This window comes from Myiozetetes cayanensis, unplaced genomic scaffold (assembly GCF_022539395.1).
Source record: "Myiozetetes cayanensis isolate MyiCay16 unplaced genomic scaffold, myiCay2020 scf4, whole genome shotgun sequence".
Taxonomy (NCBI): domain Eukaryota; kingdom Metazoa; phylum Chordata; class Aves; order Passeriformes; family Tyrannidae; genus Myiozetetes; species Myiozetetes cayanensis.
This window is the reverse complement of record NW_026087631.1, coordinates 21,633,209-21,652,339: the sequence shown is the minus strand read 5'-3', so window position 1 is coordinate 21,652,339 and position 19,131 is coordinate 21,633,209. Positions and strand designations below refer to the sequence as shown.

Here is a 19,131-nt window from a genome sequence, read left to right as displayed (position 1 = left end):
TTATGGCTATTTGCTTCAGTAAATTGTTAGTTTTAGTTTTATTTCTCCGTATTGCCCCTTCATTATTGGAGGAGTCGGAGGAAAAATCAAAAGGGAGTTCTAGTTCTCTGGTGGTTGTCCAAACCACCACAAGGAAATAGGACAAGTTTAAATTCGATAAAACATCCTTTTTGTATAAATTCTTCCTGTGTTTTGCATGTAATAGGAGAATAGTGTGGGTAACACACTGGTGTTTTAGTTATTGCTCAGTAGTGCTCACCCTAAGTCTGGGACTTTGGAGTTTCTTATGCTCTACCAGCAAGGAGGTGCACAAGAAACCAGGAGGGAGCTTGGCCAGGGCATAATTTTCTCGTATCAACAGACATCTATCATTTGTTCACCTGGTCTTGTTCCCTAAAGTCCTTTCTGTTACCATGCCTTTTTTAATTCCCAAAATATAAATACTAAAACAAAGACCAGAGACTGTGTTCCTTTCCCACAATTAGAAAATTGAATTTGAAAGAGAGTTTCAAACAGAAAAATTGTCAATTGCCAGTCATGTGAAATAGTGGCAACACTGCACTGAAATCAGCACGGAGGAAAAAAAAAATCAAACTCAGAAACAAGACCCAGACATTGTCAAGAAAGCCACTAAACTAGTAATACCTTGAAAGAAGGGTCGTGGGATGCACTGGAAAAGTAAGATAGGCTAGCAAGCCAACTGATGAAGGAGGCACTGACCTGGCTGAGGGTTCTGCCAGCATCTGTCTGCATCTTGGAGATGAGAATAGCTGAGGGTTGCAGTCTGTGTGACACAGCGTGCACTTTTCTGTGCTGTCAGTATTAAAATATTTTTTTGTAGTTTAAAGGAAAAAAATTAAAATTCAAATTATATCAAAGATGGGAGAAGTTGTTTTAAGACTTAATCATCATATCTAAAGAAAAGCACACCAAGGGCGCCAAATACTAGTTGTGGAAATGACAAGTGATCATGGTCTGTAGACAGTCCTTCTTACAGTAACAAATAGTGCTTTAACAAGGATTATTTCAAATGGCTGAAAAAAAGTCTCAGCAACTCAAAAAAATGAACAGAAGAGCTAAATGAAAATATTATGAATGAAACAGTTTTGAAACCCAAAATATGAGCTTCTGATGTGTAATACTACAGTTTAGTGGAAACAGGGAAAACGTTTTTAAGGTCATAAATATATGCAGGATAAACAGAAAAACAGGGAATTTGGTAATGGACACTAAGAAAACTAGGAATTATTTGAAACTTATGTGAGTTTAAGAGTCAAAGCATAAAAGGGAAAAAGCTGAAATATGCAGTATTTTTTATTCCCCTTCTGCAATGCACTTTATGGTGTGCACTTTCTTGTCCTAGATTTTATTTGTTTCAATTGATATTATTTATATTTTTTTGTCTTCTTAAAAACTACCTGAAGAACCTCAAGTGGCACAAAAACACTGAAACAGAAAGCAAGATAGAATGAAAAATTTGGAATGACAGAAGGTGTCTTGTCTTTCCTTTTTTTTTTTCTCTTACACCACCTGCTCACAATTAAAACTTTATTTCCTCCAGATGACACAGAAAAGGTAGGCAGGATCTTAAAAGCAGCTAGTAGATGATTGTAGCAAGTAGGATGTCTGAATTTAGCTGCTATCCTGCAATGCAACTTTCATAAACAATTGTTAAATCATCCTGTAGTTTCAGTACTGGTAGAACACCACGGTCCTTTGCTCAGAAGTACCGATGTTTCCGCTTTCAGCACCTGGCACTGTTAGTTATTAATTTCTTCAGTTCTCAGTCAGATTTCTGCTGGTAAAGGACACACTAACCCTGGAAACAGTTCACAACAGGGCTATTGGAGTGTACTGAAACTGGTCAGTTTTGGTTTCCATGGGTTGGATTTAAATTTGCAATAAATGTGGTCTGTTTATTCCACTTGACCTTTGCTCTGCATCCTAAAATTGAAGGATGGGATCCAGTTTAGGAATACTTTTCTGTGACAAAAGGATGCAAAGGGTATCAGGCTAGAGCAGAATCATATCAATCATATGAAAAACTGCATTGTCCTTTTGATGACCATCTTATATCACCTACTTCATGAAAATCACAAGATACTATTTAAAGCTTAGCAATGTGTTTGCACAATACAGGTCTCCCTACTTAGCAATTTCAACACAGCTCTTGTCAAACCCAGATCTGGAAAACAAATAAATTTGTTTTAGTCTTAATTTTGTTGTTGTTGTTGTTGTTAGTGACAGCTATTTCCAGAGATTAATTTTAAAAATCCCAAAAATGAAAGAAAGAACAACAAAAGGCATAGTTTTGTCATCAACCAGTTGCAACTACAATAGTAATCTTTAGGATGTGTGATTCTTGGGAAAAGCTATCCTCTGTCTTTTGGGACAAAAAAGTTAAGCCCAAAAGAAAAGAAAATGGGAAAAAAACCCAATCCTCTTTAGAATTTCCTTTGCAGTTTCTTTTCATTTGCTCTTTTGGCTTGACCCCAATGGAACAGGCTTTTTGTTTACCATTTATAGTAGATAAAATACAGAGAATGTATTTAATGAAAAATACAAATAGGTTAGCTTTCCTGACAAAGATGATGTATTAAATTTTGAGAAACGCTTTTCCTTAAATTAGATACTTTAAAAAAATAAGTGAAATACTGAAAACTCTTGAAAAAAACAACACTGTTTTTAAGTGCTCTTGCAGGGCTGAAAAACTTCTCTTTTGGCTTGAAAGCTTTTTCTTTCATTCAGAATTCTTATTTGGCTTGTTATTTACCCCCTGAATCTGTTTCTTATGTCTCATTCCTGTATAATTTATTTTGGTTCCTATTGTGCCAAAAGTACGATACACAAATATTCTCAAATTTGTCTTCACCAGTTTTTGCTGAAACTCGAACATACATAAATCTGTCGTGACATTCACTCTTATGCTTCATTGTATGTTCTCAAGAGTTCTTACAGTCTTTTATGTCTTTGTTTTTTCACTTACTGCTTTTGCATTTGTTGTAAAGATTAAATATATATGATCTATATTTCAATTTCCCACTCCTAATTCTTTGGTCCCGTATACAGTTGTTCAACAAATGCCAGACTGGTATGAAAAGTTTTGGTGGAATGAAACAAAAATTGAAAGCAACAGTACTGACAGAACTTCATAGTCCGTGTTCTGCTATTTACTCTGTAGATATATGGGTTTACAACATAAACCTTGCAAAGTTATTTCCCTGCTGTTACATGGGCAAAGAATTTAACTGTACTTTGAATTCTGAAATACTGCATCTTAATATATGATTACATGATTCATTTTTGCAAGAATGTACTTAGCATACCTACAGTTTTTCCATTCAAAACTATCAATCCCTCAACTCACAAATGATTTTTTAATAAATTATGCATGTTAGAGCAGATGACTATTCAGGGTATTATATAACTTTCAAAAAAAAACCCCTAAACAATTCGTACCTTTTCCTTTATGTAGTTAAGTGCACCTTTTGGTGAGATACCTGTGTGCTCATGCCAAAGTGTGGTGGAGGTACAGTCATTAATGATAAGGACCCTACATAGCTTTTGGAAATAAAGAACAGCCTGCTATGTTCTGGTTAATTATTTATCTGGAGAGGAGGCCAGATGATTAACATTACACATTTGCATTGCATTAAGACAACCACCTCTATCAGTCTGTTCATTTATAAAGTGGAAGGGCATATGTGAAATCAGAGAGCCTTAACTAGAATAGAAATTGTTGCTGTTTGAGGAGGCCTAATCCACTTGTCCCTGAAAAAATTCTTCATAGCACTTGTTCAGCCACCAATTTCCGGAATTTAATCCATCCCTGCAGGTAGGATTCCTGCCAGCATAATTTCCTTCCCAAAACCACATTACTTACCATAGAAAGTAATCTGTTTGCTAGTCATATGCCAGAATAAAACCCACTGGCCATTTCAACCTCTTACCTCCACAATGTTTGTTCCATTATCTAGAGGGGAAGCATAACCTTAATCTAGGGAATAAAATCCACTTAAGACATGTTTATTATATAGAATATATATATTTACATACCAATAAAGTGTCCTGTACATTAGCAAACAACTCCTTAAACATGATATTTCAGAGAGGATTTTACAGAGAGGTGAAAATCTAAGTGAAAAGAACTACTGCACTTCTTGAATGACAATCTTGCAAGTGGTTGGTTTCAATTTTACATTTATTGAATTCTTGGTTCTCTAAGACTCTGTATCAGGTTGGAGAAGGATTAGACAGTACTCGTGTTTGTAGGTTGTCAAAATAGATGTGCTATAGATTTCCAAGTGTAAATTAAAAGTTGAGAGAAATCAAAGAAAATAAAACCTGCGGCAAAATACATCAGTTTATGTAAAAAAACATAACTCGCAACATAGCTCCTACTGTGCCAGGTAACAAAGGTAACTTAAAACAGTGGAAGAACATAGATACTACACAATTCATGTGGAACATTAGGAGCGGAAGTGTTCAGATCCTAAACCTGAAATTATTGCCCATGTAGGACCTACACTGCTTTAAGTCCGTGTAATAGTTACTCTAGAAGAATAATTATTTTCCCATGTATAACTGAGTGGCAACAGTAACATTCTAAATTACAGCAAATATTAATAAAACAATAAGTTTGTCAAGGATGCCTGATAGGCATTCCTGAGGTGGAAAATATATCAGTCACCTGTCCCATGAAGAACTATTTGACCCTACTTCTTTATGGACACCAAATACTCAAAAGTTATCAGACTTTTTACATCAAAACAACAAATTGCAGGAAAAGAAGGATAAAATAATTGAATATCAGGCAATTACAAATTTACCAAAGTTGCTTATATAACCACATTACCATCCTCTAGCATATTACCATTACCTCCACCATTACCCATGAATTAAATTTGGGAAGAATATACATAACAGCGTCACAGTTATTGATTGTAAGGAACACTCATGGGTGCATTGCTAATTATTCTTCAGGCTTTTTAATGATTGTTTGTTTTACGGAATTAATTTTAATCACTGTATTAATTTATTGGTAGAACTGAGAAGATATTACTTTCCTAGAAGGTCATAAAAAGTTATGTGCTATAGCAGCAAAGCTCCACCATCAATGAAGTTTGAAACCTGAGTTTGTCAAGACATAGCATTCTCTTTGGCCTAGTAACTGGAAAAGATCAAACCCGTTGAATATGATCCCGATTATATGGTTCTTTGCCTCACTTCTAGATAGAGTATGGATGTGACTCAGGACAGCGCAGACACTTTGGCTGTTGTCTCTTGGAGCTTGGACCTATTTACTGCAGAAACTGTATAAAGGTGGTGGAGTCACCATCCCTGGAGGGATTGAAAATATGCCTTCCTCCTATTTAAGTAGTCTTAGTTATATCCATAATAGCAGCTGTGTGAAAATGTGCTGGTAACAGGAATAGCTGCTGCACAGGTTGCAGCCTTAGCAAGATCTTCTGAGGGTCCTTTATCAAGCAGAGAAAATAGTTCCATTTAACTTCCAGTTCAAGAAACAAACTGAAAAATTATAAATTATTTCTTTAGAGATAAAGAAATACTAACCACACCTTCTGTATAAAAAATATTGTCATGCTGATAGTTTTAACAAGTAAGAAAAATATTTAATATTCAGGAAAAAAATTAATATCAAACCATGATTATTTTGAAAAAAAAATTACTGTATTTATCAGAAATAGATATTATTTATAATTTTCTCAGTTCACTGCTAAGATAATCCTCTGAGCATTGCCTGTGAATAATTCTTTTAAATAAAAAGATGCTTCTCAAAACTTCCAGTTGCTCTGTATATACCTTTTAAGACATAACATACACTGGATGTTAAGTTAGGATCTGTGAGGGTAATAAAGCTGATGCATTTTTGATTGGGAATAATGGCCAAGTGTACTCATCCTGTAGCAACTCACAAAGGACTGCAGATTTATGGTCTATACCTGTCCCTTTTCATGTATTTTAGGTGATCTAATTAACAAGCACCAAACGGGAGAAAAGGTCCTTGAGCAACACCAACTGGAGACAAGCTGACTCCAGTTCCAAAGGGGTGGATGGAAGCCAGGAGTATTTGCTTAGCATGTGTCTAAAGTTGCATCATTTTCAGAGAGAGTTTTATACTTTTAAAACAATTCTTGGTTTGTCATTCGGGTTTATGTCTCCACAGTGTTGAGATACACAGTACTGAGATACAAAAAAACAAGGGTTTTGTGACATTGACATTTTCGTATATTGTTGCTCGCCTTACGCTTGTATGAACAATTGCTGCCTGGATGGGGTGACTAGACAATCACAGGGGAACACTCTTTAGTTTAAAACTCCTACTTTCTCCTACAGGAGATACATATTCCTGAGCTTTCTAGCCCTGTCAGTTATAACTAAGCCATTATGTTAATCATGTTGAATTCAGAAAAAAGATGCTACCCAAAATCTGTCAAGGTAATTGTTCTTCTTTATTCTCTGAGACAGGAATGCTTGGTGTCAAATAAACATTTTTTAAGTGTTCCACCATAACTTTCTCCTCATCTTCAAGATCCGCATCTTCTTTCATCTCCCACCTGAAATAAAAATAACTTTTTATTAATTTTGTATGTGTTTTAAACCAGTCTTTAGAATAACCAAATAAATACAGAACTTGTTATTATCAATTCACTGCCTTCCCTAACAGTGGGTTACACCAGCTGAGATTACTGAATCATTCAAAATACAACCCCCAGAAATCTTGCTACACAAACCTTGGCATGGCCACGAGGATATTGACACAAATTGTCAAAGCTACCACATAATCTTACTTGTATTTATTGCAATAGTGCTCTTTTTTTTTTCTGTTTTATATCACACACACACAGGTAGAGCAGGAGGCCTAGGAAGGAAAAAGCAGAAAAGCTAACACATGCTTTGGAAGTTAAACATATGCTCTCAATACTCTCTAAGTTTGCAATGATGTCCAACTAAATATTTAATGTGATTGTCATAATTCTCTGGCAGTGACGGTACCATATTACAAAATACCACAAAACTGGTAGGCTCTTTGTTTTTTAAACCATCAGGTATACATATCACAACCAGAAATAAATTACATCAGATTCTTCTTTCCCCATGTGAATACTCATTTCTAGTTTAGGATTGAGTCCTAATACCATTACAACTGAAAAAATGAAAGAATATGAAAATTTTTTTCTTTTCAGTAATTAAATATAGAACCTTAAAAGTAATGCAGTATTCCCTTAAAGAAAATCAGTATAATAAACTCAGAATTAGTGCTGATACATAGTGAACTAAACTTTGTAACACTCAAATTATGCCTACACAATGCTCAGTTATGTGGCTCCATCTCTTCTACAAGTTTTGTGGATATTTAAGAATTTGACATCCCTTTAATATTTATCTTTCTGTTCAAAGTAGACAATGAAGTGTAGCCTCACAGTGCTGACCAGCTGAAGACAAAAGATAAAGCATGAATACTAAATACATAAATCAGATTTTCAAGTATTAAATCCAGTAGGTTATAAATGAGCCATAAGATGCTGCTGAGAAGTAGGAGACATGGAGAGAAGCAGCAGAACAAAGACTGCTTTTAGGAAACTAATGTCAAAAGCAATACTTTAATCCTGTCCTCACACTTCTTAGGTCCTCATTCAGACTGCAAAAACCAGAACCTACACTATACAAGTTTGTAATGGTGAATAAATGAAATATAATACAAAATGGCAGGAAAACAGCATTCCTCATATTTGCAAGAGAAGAACAGTCATTATTGGCAATAGAGCACTTTGCACATTTTTTGTAACTATTTAAAATATTACTAAAGCCAGAAAGAGAATGAGTGCTCTGTAGTACAATCTCATTGTTTAAAAACAGCTGGGAAAAAATATGTTCAATGAACATGTATAAATTAGCATATATCCATCACACCTTTACCTTAAAAATTGAATGACAGCCCATATTACTGCCTGAAGTGAAGAAGTATCAGAACAAGCAAAGCACACTATGAATAAAATTGAAAGCAATTAATGCCTATCATCAGAGTTTTGCAATAAGTAACTTCCTATTACTCCAATCCTATCGTATTTAACCTTATGTGAATATTAACATTAGGTACAATTAATTTCTATCTGTTTCATTCTCCAGTTTATGATATATTTATAGAATGAATGAACCTTCAGTTCTTGAGCCAAAGTTCAGTTACTTTTGCAAGCATCCCCAGTGCTGCATAAAGGGTGATTAGTTTACCTTTTTCCTTTTGCTTATGTACCTTGTCTTCAAACCTAGGAAGAAGTTCTGCAAGCCTTAATTTGAATTTACGGTCCTCAGAGTCATTCAAACACCACTATACCAATAGAATTGATTAATTTTAATTTATTTGATTTGTTGCATATTTCTAAGTAGAGGAGCTATTTGCTTAGAAGGAGAATAACTGAAAATGCTAGATGGAAGAAATTCCAAACAGTTAATGCTGGAGGTACAACACAGAAATCTAGAAGTTTTGGCTAATGAAAGCTTAACAATAAATCAGCAGATTACTTTTAAAGATCGTGACTTTATACCTGTCATTACATTTAATTGAACCCTAAACATTAGTGGTGGTAAAAATCTTCAATGTCATTCAGTTTGGCCTTTCTTTAGTGTTAACTTTATAGCAAGTTATTCTAATATGTTACATTATCAATTTGTCCAAAAATAGTCTATTTTTAAAGCATTTAAGCAGGTCCAATGAGGATAAGACTGTCTTCTATGCATTTGCTTAACAGTATCCAGGAATTAAAGAACTATGAAATCAGCTTGACAAACACCTGGTCCCTCATAATTTAGAAACTTTTCGACTTTCATGCTTAAAGTCTGGGGACAGTATATTTTTTTAAAAGACTAGCAGCAAGGAAGAAGGCCACAACACACCTTTATTGTTCTAAACAGGATGAGAAATTAGCTGTTAGTTTTGTGTTTAAGTGGAAAAAGTCAACATTTACTAGTCAAAAATTTCCAAAATAGATGTTTTTACTAGCATATCAAAAATGTGTCACAATTGTTTTGGCAACAGTAATTGGCACAAATCCAACTAGCCAGTTCAAGTAATGTGAATATGAACAAAATTACCATCATGAATTACTTCCAAAATGCAAGATTCATCAGTTGAACAGCCAACCTGCAAACTTCTGCTGTTTCAAATCATTAGCTCATTTCAAAACATAGCTCTTAGAAAAAAAATCCAAATTCATAGGTGACATGTTTTATTTCAGTCTGGCTATATCTTGGAAGATTATAATAAAATCAGCATTTGCAAAAGATAATGGAGTTATTTGAACCTATCCATCCTATTTCTTAGATTTCACATAACCATAAAAAGATGAGTTCAAGTGTCCAGAAAACCCTACTTTCAGTATATTCTTCATATTTTAAAGAAAGCATATGTTAAGAAGAAAATGCCATCATCTTTGTAATCTTTAGGGTACCACCAAAAGTTTTCAATCCAATAATACTTGTGTACTTAGGAGAATTAAAAATTTTAAATGTTTTCAAAATATGCTGAAATATCAAATAATATAGATGACATACTGTGTGCACCTGATATGAATCTCTGAAACGCTTTGTTGTTCTTTTCTGTGTTGCCCGTGGCTAATCAAGGGGAGGCAGAGGGGTAAGTAGTATATTTTTTCAGACAGATACAGCAAAACACATCAGCACAGATAAATACAGCAATTACTGAAGTTTTCTGCTGGTCAGCTTAGACCTTAGATCACAAGGTCAAAGAGCATGACTAGCACTGGGAGGGCTTTTGTTTCTCCTCATAAATAAGAACCAAGAGAGGAAGAAGTCTTGACTGGCACATCCATAAGCTAACAAAAAAAAGTGCAAGAGGGAACTAACTATTCAGTGACCCAGGAAGATCCAGTGATCCCTGCTCAGGTTTCCTTAGCGATGTATCCATGTGCTATCCTTGCATATAAATGCCATCAAGTATCTGTTTATATAAATGGCTATCCAGGACTAGGTTTTGTGATACTTTTGTTTTCCACTTAATGAATTACAGGAAGTAAAGAAACAGTAAATACGTTTGCAGAGATGCAGAGGAAAATCTGTGCACCTGTTAAACATGCTGGACATTGCAGTAGAGCTGGACACATGGTGATACATTTGCTGCTTTGATTTTCTGTTGCAATTTTGCATATATTTTGTAAATTGTAGATATATTCCTATGAAGGCACTTTCTAACAGGGACTTCATATTACATTTAGGTGCTTGTTACAGATCAAGACTAAGTACATGCAGTTGATACCAAAGCAGCAGTATATGAAATAAAACATGAAGTAGTATGCAAATATAAATATATACCAAAAGTGACAGAGATTTTACCCGCAGCAGATTGCCACATTTGAAGAGGCTTTGCTATGAATTTTACATTAATAAATACTCTTTGATAGTTCCTAGGTTTTGTTTATAATAGCTGATTAGTTATAACAAATGTGTAAATATTAGATGGAAAATATGTAGAATGTTAAAAGCAAGAATAAACATGAACAAAATTTAAATGAAATGTAAGAATACTTTCAACATAGATGTATTTCCAACTTTGAAAAATGTCCTTATTTGTATCAGAGTAAAGAACCATGTCATTTTCTTATACAAGCCAATGGCTAAGAAGTGAACAATTTATAGAATGGGTCACACTAATATAAATTTATAGTGGCATTTTATGCATTGCTAACAATACTTATCTAGTATTTTGCTATCTACTGCATTTCTTAATGTCTTGGAAAATGTTACATCACATAATTCTACAGAAGGAATTAAAAAAAAAAAAAAGAACACAATGATACCACTGTTATTTCCTATGCAAAACCTAGTATCTCCTCATGCAGGGAACTGCTGGCAAATGTAGAAACATTAACTTTACAGTTGCCCTGAAGTAGCTGAAAATATGGGTCTCTATATTAAATAATAGCTATGCCTAATAATCATTATGTATCAAAAAAGAGAAATGAGCTAAAAAGATTACGTAATTGACATCTAATCTAAATCAGGCACAGACAGTGCCACTCAAGCATCCTAACATAGGTAAATATTCAGACTTCAAGCAGCACAAGCTTTTAAGCTTATCTTTTGTTAATGTAGTGGATTACAAATAGAAACAGTGAGTACAAGTAGAGAAGGTCTTTTTGTGCCAAATACCATGTAAGAAAGCAAGAGTGGAGAGGAAAAAAAAACAAACTAAAAAAGATGCTTAAAGTTAACTTACATTCCCTTTTTTGTTTGTGATATAAGAGTAATTCTGTGTGATCCACGTGAAAATATTTTCCACATATTTACCTTCAAATTTCTCCAACAAGCTGTTTTGCTGTAATTTTCAGACTTTTGTGTAAATGCATTTATTTACAAATAACACTATAAATGGAAGGAGGCAAAAGAAAGCAATAGTTTGCCCATAAACATCTAATTGATGCAATTTTGTGAAATTGATATGAAGCTCTTCTTATTGTTTAATAGGTGCAGATTTTCTGCAAGTGACTTAGCCTTATGATGTGCTGCCAGCTGTGGCAGATTCTCTTACATCATGTGCATGCAGCTGTGGAGCCCTCCCAGTTCAGTTGGTCCTCTGGTCCTTTTCTGTTTAAAGAGTATTTTTCATGTGCTAGTACTCCTGTAGCCTTTTAAACTTGAACAGATGTGAAATGATTAATTGTATTTTCTCCAAAAGGGATTTTCATAATTGTCCTTACACTTATTCTTTATAAAATATAATTATGATAGATGTTATTAGCAGTTTGCTGAAGATGATACTGACCATTTTTTTTTTGTCAGCTGTTGACAAAGAAAGAGGAAAGTGACAAAGCAGGCATGAAGCAGAGACAGGTGTTTTGGTGCTTTGTTTCGCTGTTTGCAATTTCCACACTACTTATAAGCCATCACCACATATCCTACTCTTATAGCTATGCAGGACCTTTACTGAATTCAATCACCTTTGGTTGAAACAACCATTTATCCCTTTGTACCTTATTATACTGGTGTATTCATACCTGACATGGAAAGTATGTGGCATTTTTTTATCATTCTTGAGATTTTGTATGATAAATCAACACATTGAAATTTAAATGTACATGTAATTGTTTATTTTGATCCAAAATAAAACTATACATTTAAATTTATTAGAATACTGCCAATAAATTCAGTAGTGTTGTCTACACTGAGCTGTAATGGGTAGAAAAATCATGAACTTAGTTAAAATATAAAGACTTGATACCAGCTCATGGAGCATTTTAATGAATCACCTTTTTACTTCCTGAGGTTTGTTAAGAGACACAGCTGTGGATTAAGCTTTTGCAGGCTGTGAAACAATTGTTTTATCAATCTCTAGTATGCTATACTTCACCACAAGATAAGGAATCTTAGCAGATGGTATCTTGTTTGCCATTTTTAAGTAATAGAATAATATAAATCTCTATAAGTTTCACTTCAATATTTCAGCTGTAAATACCCTTTTTGTAACAGGAGAAAACATAGATCATGAAATACATTTTACATCGATGTTACGCAGCCAGCTAAATCCAGTGACTGTTCATAATCCCAAGTCCTGAAAAGTCTTTTAGTTTCCATGTGGTTCAATGTTTTATTTTTCTAATGGTAGTATTAAATTAAAAGGGAAACCTCTGGATTGCATTTATTTAAAATAATTTATTTAGGACTGTTACTAATATTTAAATTCCTAAACATTAACCATTCAAAAAATAACTGCTTTGTTTCAGCCATTTTTGTAGTACTTTTCTCATATTTCTTAATATCTGTTTCATCCACATCCTAAACACATGCTCCCCTGGGGGACACAAAAAACCCAGGGAAGTGAACAGCCATTAAATACACAGAGGAACAATGCAATGTGTACACAGGTTTTGGTGGTGTTATTCATTCTGAAATCAGACCAACTGGGACAACATTTCTATGTCTATCTAACACAAAGTAGTTCACTTTTCTTTCTTCATTGAAAATAAACAATAGCCCCCTGTAGTGGAAAGTTATATTGCTTTCAGGCCAATCTGTGTGAAAATCAGTGTCCTCCATCATATTCAGAAATAAATGAAACCTGAAAATCTTAATACAGTTTTGCCAAATTCCTCTGATACATATATATAAACATCATGAAAAATGTCCTTCCAGAATCTTTCTGATCAATAAAATAAATTCATTTATTTCTAGAAGATACAAAGGAAGACACCATAAGAATTTTTGTTTATGGTTTTAATTATCTATACACCACAAGAATGGTAACAAGAAGAAAAAAATTGTAGGAAGTCACAGCTATAAGGGATCAACAGAGTTATGTTCCTACTTCCAAAGCACAAATGAAAAGAAGAGACAGTATTTCAAAGTACTGAAGAAAGCAGTACATGTAGAACATTGTAGAAAGTATGTCATGAGAAGAGAATAGAGCTCTGACTCACAGGTTAACCTGTCCCAGCTATGAAGTTAAGACATTAGAAGGATATTTAAGAAGTTTTGAACTGAAATAGAAATTTCACAAGTGTTGAAATAAAATGATGAAAGACTCTTTCCCAGGGCAAGAACACGCTATGAAGGATGTTGTTAAGGGCAGTGGAAGGCACACAGCAAAGATTTGAGAAGCTTTCCAGCTGAAATAAAAAAGGAAAGGTAGTATTTATCCACCACCCTATTACTGGTGTTTGCTAGCCCATATCTTTGATACATGGTGAATAAAGCCATGAGTTGCACTGGGAACATAGTGCAACAGGATGAAAAGTTTTTTGGTTTTTGTTATTTGGGTTTTTTTTAAATTTGACCTTTTCCATTCACATTTCTAACAGAGAAGAAAAATGGAAAGATCTATATCCTCAACATTTCAGTTGTTTTTTAAAAAATCATTAAGTCTCCACTTTTCAGCGCATTCTTACAACTCTTTTTCAACTGCGTATCTTTAACTATAGGACATTTGAGAGAACTGGGATCATACTGCCCCAGCTTTGCTGAAGCTGTCACCATTTTATTCTGAAGATACATATTCTGTTTGTTAAATTTCTGTGGGATCAGAATGTCTTTTTCATTTTATTTTCTTTTTTATACACAATGTTTTAGAAATAAATTATTTAAAGTTTTATTTAAAAACAATATTTCAATATGGTTTGGGGGGTTTGGGGTTTTAATTTCTCTTTTTTTTTTTTTTTTTTTTAGCCCAAACTGTTATTTTCAGCTTTTCAGGTAACCAGGTATAGAATCACAGAATCATAGGATGGTTTGGGTTGGAAGGGACCTTGAAGATCATCTTGTTCTAAGCCCTCTGCCATGGGCACTTTCCACTAAACCAGGCTGTTAAAAGCCCCATCCAGCCTGGCCTTGAAATACTTGTAAAGTACTTTATATTTAAAACAAAGCACTTTGGGTTTTTTGCTGTTTTTTTTTTAAATAAGTTTGATTAAAAGAAAACAAAACAATGAAACAACTCTAATAATAGCAATTTATTCAGCTTCAGTTTGCTGGACTTGTGCCTTACTCAGGCTTGGACCAAAACACATTCTCTCACTGCTTAGAATCTTAAGCAAAATTTATTCACCAAGGGTAATTTCTTATAATGACATTACAGAAATAACTGGGCTAGGATCACATGTGCTTATTACTTGCAGGTTGTATCATGTCCCCATTATTTTATTTCTTCTATAGACTATTCCCAATACTTCTAGTGGATGCATGAAGTTGCTTATCTGACTCTTGAAACTAAGAACACTGTGTGCTTGTGTAAATGCATAATAATATAATAATAATGGCCAGTCTTCGCGAGCGAAGATCCGGGGAAGGTCTTTACACCTTCCAGCCTGCGCATTGGATTTTTTTAGGTGAGACACAGTGTGCGCGGAACTGAGCCCACCCTTTAATCCTAAGGTTCATCTGCCGGGGCCAAGCGAGCTTGGACGGTGGCAGCGAGGTCCTTAGGACATAGGTGGGTTGCCTTTAAGGCTAACGAGCCCCACCTGCCCGGGAGTGGCCCTGACCGGGAATCGAACCCAGCGCCGTGCCCTTATATATGCATAGAGCCTACCTTTGTAAACATACACACTGGTATGCCTGCAAGTAACAGAGTAATGATAGAAGCATTCAAGAGGGCCAGTATTATGGAAGAATGGGATCAATAACACTACGTCTAAGCTAAGTGCTTGGAGGTAACTATTCAAAAGATTATATATTTTAAATAATTTAAAATAACTTGGGAATCATCACATGAAATGAATTCAATTATTTTGAGCATTGCTATAAATTTTCAAGAAAATCAAGAGGCCCAAGGAAGTATGTTATGATCACAGTGCTAGCAATATTTTCATTCAGCAAATGCATATGATTTACCTGCATATGATTACATGATAGAAATGCATCTAGTAAAATTATCTTGCTCTTCACATCATGTTCTGCTTGTTCCCTCTCTTTACCCCTCCCCTTTTTATTTCAATTTAAAAAGGCTTTCCGTAATGAATGCTGAAAACCCAATGTAAATACTTTAAAGGATCAAAATTTCAAATGTGGTTACTGTGGCATATGTGTGTTCTGTAAATACAAACACAAGATATATCTGCTGAGAAATTATATTTGATAATTTGACAGCTTTGTGCCTTAAGAGTATAAAAAATTCATATTTTGTCAACAAGAAACTTCTTCCATTTGGTAAGAAGGGGCTACTATGATAGCATAAAAATGATTAATGTTTTGAAACATAAGATTATTATGGCAGTGGCATAATCCCCTTCTTAATGCATTGAAATTTTAAAAAAATACTCTTTTTTTTTCTTTTAGAAGAATTCCACTCAGTTCATAACTTGCATTATAAAGCTAGGGGAGCCGGAAAGCTGACTTTTATTGGCAGGTTTTATTCAAATTTGAGCAAACAATGGGCTGCTAAAAAATCTTGTCGATTCATGTTCATAACAAAGGAAAACCACTGCGGTCTGGCCTGTAGCCAGAATATCCCAGTCGCCTGTGAGGACCAAAGGAAAAGTGAATTCAACAATCCCAGAAGTCTAGCAGCTTCCTATTCTGTTTTCAAAAGTTGGTACCTGGTTGTTTAACCTGGTCTCACTCTCCCTGAGGACTACCAGGAGCAGACTGAAAATGCAAGAACCAATTGGAGCAGAGATACCATCTGAAAGAAGAACAAAATAATCTGTAGATAAAAATTTACATGGCCCAACAAATCAATTTCAGACTAGCAAAGAGGTAAATGAAAAAACAGAGAGGGGATAAAGATACATGTACAGGATCTCTGTTCATAGTATGCCTCATTGTTAGTCATACAAGTCCTTCACTGCTGTATTGCAACTCTGTATGGAAAAGTTAATGTGAAATAAATAGAGAAAGAATTTGTTTATGCTTGGAACTGAGAAACTAGTAATTGAGGACTGAGAATACTGGAAATCAGTCATGCAGCCCAACATCTTGCAACCAAGGTAAAAGATAAAAGAAATTCCCTGATAGCACTCCTGAATAAATTGGCAAAGAGCTTTACTTTCTCTGCTTTGCTCAAATTCACTCTTTAAAATGTTACCTGAAAGAAGATAATAAACAAAGGCAAATTTCATCTGGTTTTGGCCCACTGCAAAGACTGATGGCTTTACAGAATAGCTTGCTGAGCTCTGGAATGTAAAACTGACCTTGAGAAAAGCATCTATAAAAAGTTAACTTCAAAAAGCCGTGCATTAAATAAATTTTTAAATCATGCTGATTAATTTACTCAACATGCATACACACCGAAAACTGCAAATAGTTTTTACTGTATTTCAAGATACACTATTAGAGTAGTTTCTAAATACGGGGGTTGATTAAGCAGAAATATGACATGACGAAATGTCTTAATATACCTATTATTTAATCTAATTTTTTTCTACTCCTTTTTGCTTTGGGAAGTTAAATACTACAGTGCAAATAATTTGTTTTTAAACTATGAGGCTCTAGTTTTCAAATTAACCCAGTAGAATAATTTAAATTGTAATATTTGCTTTACTAATGCAAGAAAGAATTGAGGAATTTTCTTCTACCTAGTGTAATTACAAAAAGAATTGGCCTATTACATTCCTTTTCGTTAATCTGTTAGTCTTGCAATAAGCAAAAGCTTGTGGTATAGGAAGAAAAAAACAGACACAGAAGCTGTGTGAACAAACTTACGTGATCTGAGCATAATCTATCTATTATCAATGTTTTGGATCCTCCAATGAAGATTTAGTCAAATGCTTAGCAGGCTAGTGAAACTAATATTTGGCAAATTATTTGCCCAGCTTATGTTTTGCAGGGTACATAAGCTAAGGATGGCATTATTCAAGAGATAAAGCAAAAAGACTACTACAAAGCTTGTTGTGTAAGATACACATGATGTCTGAAGTGGAAGTAACAAAGCAGGGAGGATATGGATGCAAAAAAAAGATGTAAGAAAACAGTAACACCATGAAAATACTTGGTAGATTCACCTGAACTGCACAGGTTTGTTGCTGCTAGAATCTAAACAGTATTTATTCTCGCTGGGAACTTCCTTGGGATTATGTGCATGTATATCTGCAACCAGGAAATTCACGAAGACATGTGTTCACAACTTTTACTGGCATAGAAAACACCAATTTCATGAACATTTTTTATGAATGCATACCTGTTCTTACATAATTTTCAAAAGCAAAACACACTTCAAAGCTAAAAATCAAGAAAATGCCTTCAGAAATTTTAACAGATTGGTCTTTGCCAACAGTCATGAACAAGTCCTACATTGTAGCTTTGGTCAGAGATGTGAGGAGAACAAGGGAATATGTACAGCACTCTGTCATGGTGCAATACAGTGATTCAGGGAGGATTTGATTAATTCCTTAAGACAGGAGAAAGAAAGTGTCACTGTAGGATGGCCTGTTCCAATGCCTGACCACCCTTTCAGTGAAGAAATTCCTCCTTATGTCCAACCTGAACTTACCCTGGTGCAACTTGAGGCTCTTTCCTCTTGTTCTGTCCCCAGCTGCCTTAGAGAAGAGAACCCTATCTTGCTACAACCTCCTTTCAGGTAGTTACAGAGAGCAATGGGGTCTCCCTTGAGCCTCCTTTTCTCCAGGCTAAACAGTTCCAGCTCCCTCAGCTGCTCCTCAGAGGACATACACTCCAGGCCCTTCCCCAGTTCCACTGCCCGTCTCTGGACTTGCTCTGGCACCTCAATGTCTTTCTTGAAGTGAAGGGCCCAGAACTGGACACAGGATTTGAGGTGCAGCCAGTGTTGAGTACATGGGGATGATCACTGTCCTGGTCCTGCCCATACTATTTTAATGCAGGCCAAGATGCCACTGGCCTTCTTGGTCACCTGCTCATACTGCTGGCTCATGTTCAGCCAGCTGTCAACCACCACACCCAGGTCCTCTTCTTCTGGGCTGCTTTCCAGCCACTCTTCCTCCAGCCTGTAGCACTGCAATGGGATTGATGGGATCCAAGTGCAGGAACCAGCACTTTGTCTTACTGAATCTCATACAGCTGACCTCGGCCCACTGATCCAACCTGAGCAGATGCCTCTACAGAGCCTTCCTATCCTCCAGCAGATCAACACTCTGCCCAATTTAGTGTTGTCTGCCAACTTACAGAGGGTAGACTTGATCCTCTCGTCCACACCATCACTAAAGATATTAAACAGGACTGGGCCCACAACTCAGCCTTGGGGAATCAATCCCACTAGCGACCAGCTGGCAACTGGATGCAGCACATTTGCCACCACTCTCTGGGCCTGGCCATCCAGCCAGTTTTTAATCCAGTGGAGAGTACACCTGTCCAAGCTGGGGGCTGACGGCTTCTCCAGCAGAATGTCACGGGAGACAGTGTCAAAGGCTTTACTGAAGTACAGGCAGACACATCCACAACCTTTCCCTCATTTACCAGGCAGGTCACCTGGTCATAAAAGGCGATCAGGTTGGTCAAGCAGGACCTGCCTTTCTTAAATCCATGCTGGCTGGACCTGATTCCTTGGTTGTCCTGTATGTGCTGCATGATGACACTCAAGATGAACTGTTCCATAACCTTGCCAGACACTGAGGTCAGGCTGACAGGACTGTAGTTCCACAGATCCTCCCACCACCTCTTCTTGGGGCCCCACTTCTCTGGGAGATCCCC

The 19,131-nt window shown here is 35.6% G+C and overlaps 1 protein-coding gene across 4 annotated transcripts in view; it reads right to left on the bottom strand.

Moving 5' to 3' along the window:
• Positions 1–4,183: 4,183 nt before the first annotated feature.
• The window catches only part of KIAA0825 (KIAA0825 ortholog), a 246,955-nt gene continuing 232,007 nt past the window's right edge, over positions 4,184–19,131 (bottom strand). For 3 of the 4 annotated variants that reach the window (XM_050329299.1, XM_050329297.1, XM_050329298.1), the window contains exon 20: positions 4,184–6,578. In XM_050329299.1, the coding sequence (XP_050185256.1) occupies positions 6,455–6,578 (124 nt within the window). In that variant the 3' untranslated portion in view covers positions 4,184–6,454. The remainder of the gene's footprint in view (positions 6,579–19,131) is intronic. The other variant, XM_050329300.1, reaches the window with a different exon arrangement.